The sequence below is a fragment of the Falco punctatus genome (genome assembly GCF_963210335.1).
Source record: "Falco punctatus genome assembly, chromosome: 6".
NCBI classification, from domain to species: Eukaryota; Metazoa; Chordata; class Aves; order Falconiformes; family Falconidae; genus Falco; species Falco punctatus.
The window spans coordinates 35,576,256-35,586,624 of record NC_137585.1 but is presented as its reverse complement, the minus strand read 5'-3'; the positions used below and the strand labels follow the sequence as shown (position 1 = coordinate 35,586,624).

At 49.5% G+C, this 10,369-nt stretch overlaps 1 protein-coding gene across 1 annotated transcript; it reads right to left on the bottom strand.

Annotated features, from left to right (window-relative positions):
- Positions 1-4,371: 4,371 nt before the first annotated feature.
- ATF4 (activating transcription factor 4) lies at positions 4,372-7,516 on the bottom strand. Its single transcript, XM_080392980.1, has 3 exons — positions 7,304-7,516; positions 5,885-6,199; positions 4,372-5,312 (listed from the first exon to the last, which is right to left on the bottom strand). Exons 2-3 carry the CDS (start codon positions 6,099-6,101, stop codon positions 4,462-4,464), a joined length of 1,068 nt encoding a protein of 355 aa, XP_080249106.1. The 5' UTR covers positions 6,102-6,199; positions 7,304-7,516; the 3' UTR covers positions 4,372-4,461.
- Between the last annotated feature and the right edge of the window lie 2,853 nt (positions 7,517-10,369).

Here is a 10,369-nt window from a genome sequence, read left to right as displayed (position 1 = left end):
GTGTTATGGTTGTCTCCAGAAGCTATTTGAACTGTATTAGGAAAAAATCAGCATGCAAAAGGTGGAAATTATGCCTATAGAAAGGACAATATAGATCCTGTTGATTCTGAAGGCCTAAGCCTATGGAAAGATAAAGAAAACTACTGTTATTCTGGAAAATTTATAGATTTCCCACAACAAAAAAAGGTTTTCTGAATCAGGAACAGATGTAGTAAGTGGAGAAGAAGGGTGGCTACCCAACAGCAAGGGCTGAGAAAGCAAGGGACATCTTAAAACAGAGAAAGTATATGGATATCTCAAGAACAGAAGCTGAACCCTACCTAAAGAAAAGGTGAGGCAATACTTAACAAGGCTGTGGGAAATGTGGGTGAGACAAGAAATGTATTTTTTTCAGGAGGCATATGACTGCTCTCTGGAAACAACATGGCTTGGGGGCCGGGGGAGAGGGGGCTGTGACTGGACTACCTACCACTCTTATGAAATGGTTTTGATCAGAATAACCCTTTTTTCTTTCTTTTTCTTCCTACCAGTCCAGCTCAGGAGTGCTGGGGGAGCATTCACCTCCCAAAGGACAGCCTGTCCTTGCAGCTATTTCTGGGCTTTCTGCCAGGGCAAAATCTATTTGGAAGATTTTGTCATCATTCTTTCTTCATCTTCTAAAGCTGCAACTGGGGGTTTATTTTTGTAAGCATGCTGCAAAGGTGCATCTGGTTCTTCATGCAGGCATGTGGAGAAGTTGTCAGTGGTGGTGGTTTCCTCTTTTCATTTGCAAAGAGAAATGCAAGCACCTGGTTCTCTTTAAAGGCAGAATGAAGAGGAAGGTAGTTATAAGTATCATTGTATAACAGCAGAAACAAGCTTGTGAAAAGAGGCCATATGTTGTCAGAGCAGCTTTGTGAGACGTGAACCACTGGGAGTTGTTTGGTTATGTATGGAAGTACTGGAGTCCTGCTTACTATGAAGTGCAAAATGGGCTAAGGGATCAGGAGCCTGAGGGTCATGCACACTCTGTGCGTGAAGTCCACTTTACTGCCCTTAATTCAGAGGAAATATAATTGAACCAGAAATCCCATCAGCCATGCCAACTTCAGATTCAAATAGGTTTTATATAATATAGATTGGGGGAATTCTGCTGTTTCCAAGTATGTAGAAGAACTGGGCTCCTCTGAGTGTAGGTAAATCCTGCGTTTTATGCACTAGTCTATTTCTGGACATGGTATTATTGCACTGCACACAAGCCACAAGGATTCGATTAAAGCACATTTGTTCAGAGAGGCTGTGAGAAAAAGAAGACAGCTCCTGCAGTTTGCAAAATGTAAAATCAGTCACCAGCCAGGAGGCTATTAGACTTTTTCTGCTACAGGCTGGAGTTTGTTATGTGACAGTGTCCTCAGTGTTCCTTGCCTCCTGTGGCAGGCTGAACAAGCTGCTGGGATGCAGAGCCAAGTGGCGTGATGCTGGCTGTGCCTAACACAAGCCTGGAGGAAAGGTCTAAATGGAAAATGCCAAGGAAGAGCCAATCCTAATCTCCAGCCTGTGTAAAATCTTAACTAAGTTACTATGTATGGAAACATGGCATCATTTCAGCAAGTGTTGCATAAGGTTGCTATATCGGATGCCTCTGCAAAGCTGCAACCTCAGAGCCTCAGCAAATCATGACACCAACAGCTCTAAGAGCAGATTTCTGGTTCTCCTGCAAGGAGTCCTATAAAATGTGGATACAGGGCAGAGAGCAAAGCAGCACAGATGTGTCACACATTCCTGTCTCCTGTTCCAGCTCTGATCTTCCTTGCCTGGAGTAAGTATAATTTGGTAAATTGGAGGTACATACTCTCTGGAGGGCTGTAGAAACCAAAATCATGTATTTACTGGCCAGCACAGACACTGCCTCGTCTGTCTGCAGAGCATGGGCTCAAAGAAAAATTGATAAATTGATTTTAGTCAGGACTGGCTCACAGACAGCCCTGCCATGGGGTGGGGTTGGGGTGGGGGGTAAATGTGCTGGCAGTTTTTCCAGGCTTTGGGCAAGCTGAGTAAGGGCTGCAAAGTACACCCACTGCCCCACAGCCTGGGCTGCTGCCAGGCTTAAGCAGAAGTTGCGATGGCTCAAAGGGAAGCGGAGGTGCTTGCCCTGTGGCTGGAAAGGGGCATGGTTCTGGGGAAAGGAGGGGTTTGCCCTGCACAGACAAGCCACTTGCTTATACACTCACGTGAGTTGCCATGTTCTCTGCGGCTCAGCTGAGACCACACGTTGTCACCTCAGGTGCAGATTTGATCCATCAAGGGAGACTGTCCTGCTCATTGGGCTTTACTGCCTCTAATTATCCCCATCCCCAGCCTGGCAGGTCCAGCTGATCTGAAAGAAACCTGTTAGGCTGCTCTACCTACCAAAACAAAACACTCCCTTGTCCTTGCATGCAGTCACCGGCAAGTTCTGGAGAACAAAGCAGCACTTAAGCAGGACCTCGATGTGCCTGCAGTTTGCAGTGCGTCCCATTTATACAGCGCGTAGTAGCCAAAGCACTTGCCCAGGCAGTGAGCGATGGGGCAGATACTCCCCATGAAGGTGAGGGGTCTAGGCTGAGACCACTCCACAGGAAACTTGCAGTCTCACGAAAGCCAAGATGAGGGTCTTAGTTACCCAGATACCACTTCCAATGTGGCATGAGCCCTAACTCCTGACAGGGCATCGTTGTGCTGTACTGTAAACAGCACACCCACGTCACCCAGGCACTAGCTGTAAGCACGGACAGGTCAAGCCACCACCAAGGGCCCAGCCTGCTCTGCCCTCCCTGCCGCGAGCAGCTGCCGGCTGCCAGAAGTTACCGACTTCATCTGCCCGCTGTTGGAGCCTTCGCACAGCGGGTCCCAGAGCGCAAGGCTGTTACCCCGTCACCCATCAGCTAACGGCTCGGGCAACAAACAGGGCTGCAGGACTGTAGCCCTGACTTGAGGATGTAAGGAGCCGGAGTGTCAGAAACCAGGACCCCTGCGAGGCTGCAACTGGACAATTTCCCAGTATCATTAGGGACTTTTTTCCCTCCCCATCCCAGCACTACCTGGAGCCCAGTGCTGGCCAACGCCAGGCCTGAAGCTCTGCCTGCATCCACCAGCCAGGCTGGGGCACGCAGGTGTCTGAGCAGGGCAGCTTTCTGGGTTGTGTCAGTGCAAGTGAGAAGGAATTTTAACTCCTTGGGGAAGGATGTGCACATCCACATGCCAAAGCAGGTTCCAGCAGGCCAAGCAGGGATTAGGTGCTGCTAAATGTGGGTACCAGCAGCCAACACCCCCCCACCCTCCCACAATGATTAAAAATGGCACATTGCAAATCCTGAAGCTTTTAGCAGAATATGGCCACGCTGGATGTGGAGCTCCCTCAAATGTTCAGACCCTCACTGAACTACAACCAACCACAACAACCATTTCCTTGCATTGAGTGGCTACAGACCTACCCATTAACAGAAGAGCACTAATTACTATCTACAGGTAGAAGCCACCCTGCTACACAGGCTCCTCCTACCTGTCTCACGTTGGTGTTCAAGTTCTCTGCAACATGTGACAGACAGACACCATCACAGCAGGCTTAGGGGTTTTTTCTCCCCATTCCATCTTTCCTGTTGCCATGCTCCAGCGTTAACTCGCCACAGCCCCGCTGAGCCAGGCAATCCTGGGAGCCAGGCCCGGCTGCAGCTCACTGTCAACAACCCCTGCCCACATCAATGGCACACACTGCTCCAGCACACCAGCACCTTCCATTTACGTTTACACCTCCGAATTTGACTCTCCAGTGGCTGACTCGAGAAACCAAGTCTTTCAACACTTTGGTACACAGACACCTTCCACCATTAAGAGCAACAGGAGTAACCTCACCCACCTGCCCCAATTCACCTACTGGTATGAAGATACCACTTTCACAACTCATGTTTTAGTACCCAGCACCATTCACCTACTTCAGAATATTGAGACTGTAAAAAAAAAAAAAAAAAAAAAAAAAAACAAAAACAACCAACCCTCCCACCATGGTCTTCATGGTCTTTTACTGACCTTGTGTTATCTTTTATCATCTAATCTTCTATAGACCCTTCTTTGCTGTTGACTCAGGGCATCTCAGTACAATACCACCCTGTAAGTTTCAGTACAATACCACCCTGTAAGTTTTAAGTGAGCAAGGAGCCACTTGAGTCACCGTTACTAAATAAAGATCCCAAGCACCCTGTGCAACGCATCCCACTGCCTGGCGGAACAAGCAGCATACAACAGTTCCAAGCTGTATTCCCCTCTGAAGACACGAGCAGCTCACCCAATAGCTTGTTGGGTTTCCACACAGTGCAAGTGATGCTTTTGCAAGTACCCAGTTAGCCCACACCAGAATTGCAAGTTTACTATAAAATAATTTATTAGACAGCAATACACATTTTAGCAGCAAGCTTATATACATGCACATAAAAACAGCCGACTACCCTACTCGGGGACTCTAGCTCTTTTGCCCTTGGCCTTGCGTACCTCTTCAATCAGATCTTTCAAGTACTGAATTTCCTTACTAAGGGAATCTGCTTTCTCCTTCAGGGCCTGATTCTTCTGCTCCAACTCTCTGCACTCCCCAGACAGCGCCTCCTGTTCCGCTCTCTTCTTCTGCCGGTAACGTGTGGCAGCTGTCTTATTCTGCTCCATCTTTTTCAATTTCTTATCTATTTTCTTTTCTCCTTTTATCTTTGCTGGCACTACCTTCTCTGCAGGATGATCATATGGTTTGGACCGCACAGAGCCACAGCCGGCATCTGCAGGGAACTGGCTGTCATTGGGGGATCCAACTGAATTGGTAGGACTATGTTGGGGTGTCCCCAGGTAGGAGTCTGGGCTCATGCATATTCCACTATCATCAGAATGGCTCTCCTCCTCTTTCTCGGACTTGGTGATCACTACCACAAAGGTGGGGGCCTCCTGTTTTCTTTCTCCTTCCAGAACATCCACTTCACTACCTAATTCTAAACTAAATGAGTGGTCTGGAGTGGAAGTCAGAGACCCTGGGGAGAGGGGAAAAGACCAAAGGGAAGCCAATGGGGCCATTGGATCTGCTCCAATTGGAGATTCAGGGAGATGGGCAATTAGGTCAGTTATCAGTGAAGGTTCTTTGCTGTGAAATTCCTGGATGGTAGGGTTAAATAGGAGATCACACGTGTCTTCCAACGTGGCCATCAGCTCGTCTGGTGAGACGGTGGCTTCCAGATGTTCCATACCTAACAGGGCATCAAAATCAAATTCCTTCAGATCCATCTTCTCCACCATCCACTCCATGCCAGAGAAGGCATCCTCTGCACAATGAAGAGAAGATTACCAGTTCAGTTGAACAGTCACCAATGCAATTCAAGCTTCTGAAAATAACCGAGCAGCTGACACCTTTTAACATCTTTCCCTCTCATATCAATATGAAAAAAAAAAAAAAAAAAAAAAAATCAATCGGGGGGGGGCCCGCAGAAATCCCCTGCCATTTAGCTGCAGAAGACTACAGGGTACAATCTAAGCTGTCAGCTGTTCCAACATTCCATCCCTCTTACTTGGAAGCCAGAAGAATTCGGGGCCATTCGAAACATACAGCCATGCTCATTTCTTGTGACCTCTGCCAGGGAGCAGTACCATAACAGCTGGTATGTTATTAAAAGGGCAACAGAAGTATCACTTTACCATATGCCAGTCCAGCAACCAGCGATTCTGTATTGTGTAAGCAGTGCAGTACACATGCTCTCCAAGCAGAGATATGCATGTGAGGTTGCCTACGCATTTGTGAAAGCTTAGAAACTTCATTTTTTAATCAGAACATTAGTAAACACATTGTGATTATGTGCCATTTAATTGCTGCACTTCATGCAAATAAGTAATACCTTACCCTGGCTGCTATCTATGGTGTTGCCTAAACTGTCCACAGCAAGCCAATTGGAGGAGACTGCCTTAGCCTTGTCGCTGGAGAACCCATGCGAACCGAGGGGCTCGGCCACCTCCAGGTAGTCATCTAGGAGTCCCAGACTTTCCTCAGCCACCGAACACGGCTGGCTGAAGGGGGATAATGAATCCCCCAACAGCATCTCGTTGTTCAAGAGGCTCATCTTCGACAGTTTTTAATGCTTTGATGGTGAAGGATGTAGACAAGTAGAGGGTCTTTTTGTCGACTACAGCAATGCTGCTGTGCGGTGCCTTGAAAAACCTGCGAACAAAACTTGAATTATCAGCACTTGTTTGACCAACATAGTACCTTTTCAACAGCAATACCACCTCAGGAAGTATGGTGGTACTTTCTAGGCTTGTACAACTTCTCCGTTTTCGGGATTGCTCTCTGCCTCCGCAACATCATCTCTGCGCTTTTCTGACTTCTTACTACTGGCTCGCCAGGGCCAGCCGCAGGTGCGAGCCTCCGGCCGCGCCACCAGCTCCCTCACGCCCCAGCGCGGGCACGGCCGCCGGCCCCACCCACCCGCCGTGACTCACGCCCACGCCGGCAGCCGCAGCCATTTCGCGATCCTGCCGCATCCTCCTCCCCACCCCGGCAGCGGCCGCCATTTTGTGTCTTGCCACGTTTCCACCGGGGCTCCAGCTCAGGGCGCCTCAGGCTGCCGCCCAGGCTTCGCGTGGCCCAGCCGTGCCAAGAACCCGGGAGGCAGCGGTGGAGACGCGGTGGGAAAAGGACAGCGGACCCCTCTGAAACGAGCTGACGGCAACAAGGCGTCTGGGTGAGAAACCGAACCCAGTGTCAGACATTTTCTAGAGGCTTATGAAACCTCTCCAGATCATCGGGGAGGCTTAACGCTACGGCATTACACAGAGTACAGTACTGCTGCCAGGTTACGAGCAGCCCCCGTCTATCTAACTCGGGACGATACACCAGACGGTATTTACGCTCTCAGAACCCCGGTGTCTCCAATACCCCATTTCCCGAAGCTACAGAAACACGCTCCCACGCGGGGTGTGGGTACACCCTCCATAGAGAGGTACTGCTCTTACACCCACGAAAATTCCAGCGAATGGATGGTTCTCGGACGTTTAGGAATTAGAGTTGTCTTTATGGAAAAAAAACACAGTAGTTTCTCGTAATGTGTTCTGGAATGGCATTTCCTGCCGTTTCTGGCACCCGCCGCCCCGGGGAAGTTGAGCCCCACAAGGATGCCTCCCCCCCGATCTTTTATTTCCCAACAGATACCACCCATTACCATACGGGTGATAAACACAGCCTCGAAGCCCACTTAAAAGGGGCAGGAGTGCGACTAACGCCACACAGAAGTGGTAACCCCCATGCCTGGCACACAGTACTCACGCCATGGTTGCAGATGCCGGGGATGTGCCGAGGCCGCCGCCGCTGCTGCTGCGCCTGCTGCACTGGCCGATGCCGCCGCTGGCCCTGCCGCCCTTAAAGAGCCATGGCGGCCCGGGGAGGGGAGGCTGCTTCGGTCCGCGCCGCGCGGGAAGGCGTTGCGCGTACACACACTAGAACAACCTCTATTTTCGGCAACAGACACACAATGCGGTGGCACCGCCTGCGTGCCGCGCTTATATAGGAACCGCCTTAAGCAAAACAAGATCCGGCTGTGAGGTGTCCTTCCGCCAAGCGTCACCTGCCTCTCCCAGCGCCCGCCGGCCTGTAACCTAGCTTTCTGGGCTTCTCTCGTGTCAGTCTGCTGCGAATTAAACGCAGGAACCGCCGACAAAAGCTACCACTCCACGACGGAGCAGCGGCGGAGGGACTACATGGTGTACATCCGCGTCGGCAGCCTCCCCGCGAGGCGAACCGCGTCACGTGATCGGAGCAGTTGAGGACGCTCCCCCCGCCCCTCCCGCGAGGAGCTTTGGCGCCGGAGGGGGGGGAGCCGTTCAACCGCCAACAAAGACGGCGCGCTCGCTTAGCAGGCGTCACGCAGATCGCCACGTGGGAAGGGGGGTGCTCATTGGCTAGAGGCGAGTTGCTCACGTGCACTGTGCGCTGTCATTGGCCAGGGTCCGAAGGAGGCCAGATGCTGAGGGGAAGGCGGGGGGAGCGGCGAAGAGCGCAGGGGCCGGGAAATGGCGTCTGGGGCGGGAGTGGGGGCTGCGCCCCTTACCACAGTCCTGTGCTGTCGCTGACTCGTCCCTCTCGAAACAGGACGTGTTCCCCCTTTTAATTTCCAAAGGCCTTTTTTGTTCGCCACACGAAGTCTTGCTGAGGCCAAGCCGGAGCTGGCAGCTGCTGCTCAGGCCGAGGTGCTGGCACGGTTCCTCTGAAGCGCTGAGGCGGGGCGCCGCCATGCCTTCCTGCTCCCGCAGATAGTGTCGGCCCAGGGCCGCGTCGCCTTCCCTCCCTGCCTGCCTCACGCATGCAGCGCTTAGATTATGGCTGCTTCGAGGCGTAGGCTGTTTGTGTGTATGGTGGCATCTGTGTCTGACCTGTGCCTGCCGGCTTTGCAGCAGCCCTGGCACAGTATCAGCCTGGAGTTGTTCATGTGGAGCTTTGCTGGAGAGCCATGTTGCTGAGCAGACGAGAGCATGAGTCTAATTAGTGACTTCAGCCTATGCAAGAGCTGAAAATGAAGCTGGTTATTTCCCAGCTGAGGAACAAGAACTTCCTCTCCTACTCTGCAGTTTCACACTTACACAGTTGCTTTTCTGTTCTCTGTGCAGACTTTACTCTTGACTGATGTCAGCATTGATGGATCACTAAAGTGCAGTTTCACATTATGTTTTACTGATCTAAATCGACTTTCTGCTAGGAAAGAAGGCAGCCCTCCCTCCTCCTCCACCCTATTTCTGGCTATACAGTTCCACCAGCTGGTCTGGCCCTTAGTAAGCCAGCTCAGCCAGCTAACCCAGCAGGAAACTCAGGGGGGTAAACAATTTTTTACTGGTTTCAGTCCCTTCATCATTTCACTCAGGTCAGACAAGCTTTGGCCATCTCTGGTGAGCTGGGAAGATTGGTGCCTGTGTACTTTTCTCACTGTGTTTGTTATCCAGCTTCAAACAGTTGTTTTTCCATGTTGCCGTCAGCTCTGAGAGCTGCAGTAAATCTTTGCTTGTTCAATCATCATCCTGCAGGTCAAATTGCTCTCCACTATGTCTGCAAAATGCTCTGCTATTTTCTCTAATACAACTATCTTTAAGTTAGGGCCTCAATAGTATTTTGTAAAGCCACAGCCTTCACCGAGTTTGCTCAGGTGTACCTGCCTGGCACTTACTAAACAACTTGACTGATGATTTGCGAGGACAGGTGTGACCCAGTTTCTACTTTTAGCAGTCTGATGTTACCATCATCCCTACAGAGTATGTCATTCCACATCTGTAAACTGAACACTAGCTGCTGAATGAAAAAAGCAATTTTTCCTCCATGTTGGTTTGTTGTGGGGTTTTTTTTTTGGTTGGTTGTTGGTTTTGGGGGGGGGTGGTGTTTGCTTTTTTTTTTTTGGGGGGGGGGGATGTGTCTAGAAGCAAGCACAGATTTTGGAATGAGTCATTAAAATGGAGGAGGCAAAGAAAAATGTGCTCCAACGCCAGAAAACACCACAACAGCAACTGAGTGATCTAAGATGACTGTTCTGATAAATACACTATGGAGCAGGCAGATCTTGCTTCAAAGCGAAGTTTAGAGAATGCGGCAGTTTTTAAAGTAGCCAAGTGGGTGATTGGCTGGGTGGCTGGGTGGACAGCATCTTCATGTCCTCACTGGCTAAGGGAGAGCTCTCACATTCCCTGCCATGCCTGCTTGCCCCTCCTTTAAGTGAAAAGAGTGATTGTACAACCATAATCATAGCTAAATAAACAGAAATGCTATGCACACCCAATCCTTAATCTTGAAAAGATAATTATAGATTTCACTGAAAGGACTCTGGGTATGTGCGAGAAAGAATCATGCAAGCAAAAATGAAATATGCAGTGAGGAACTTAACCCAGATCTGCCTGTTTCCTAGCTGCATGGTTTCCATTTTGGGTGTAAACTTAATGTGGAAATTTGCCTGCGTTATGAGCTCCAGACAGAAATTTTTTAACAATCCCCAGTCCAAAAAGTGAAATCAAGTAACCAGAAGTCAGTCATTTAGTGAACAGCATCTTTTTTCCCCATTTCCTGAAGGACTGCAGAATTACTGTTGTTACATAATATCATGAGCTATATCCCCAATTCATTTATAAATCATCTCTCTGCATTTACACATATTACATCAGAAGTTTTTCCTTGGTGGCTAGAGTTTTTGACTGAGGTAGAAGACACTTCTCTAAGCCCAAGTAACAATTCCTTGGGAATTTTTGTACAAAAAAAAAAAAATTACAAGTCTTTTCTGTGCAGAGAACTACTAGCTACCCTCTACTAACTCAAAAGTGTCTAAAAAGTGTTCCTTTCCAGTATTACAGAATAGATTTG

What these genes read in the sequence shown, in the direction of transcription:
- ATF4 (XM_080392980.1), bottom strand. Translation starts at nt 6,101, where the DNA reads ATGAGCCTCTTGAACAACGAGATGCTGTTGGGGGATTCATTATCCCCC. An exon ending in CACCATAGATAGCAGCCAGG is followed by an intron (nt 5,313 to 5,884) that starts GTAAGGTATTAC and finishes TTCATTGTGCAG; the next exon opens with AGGATGCCTTCTCTGGCATG.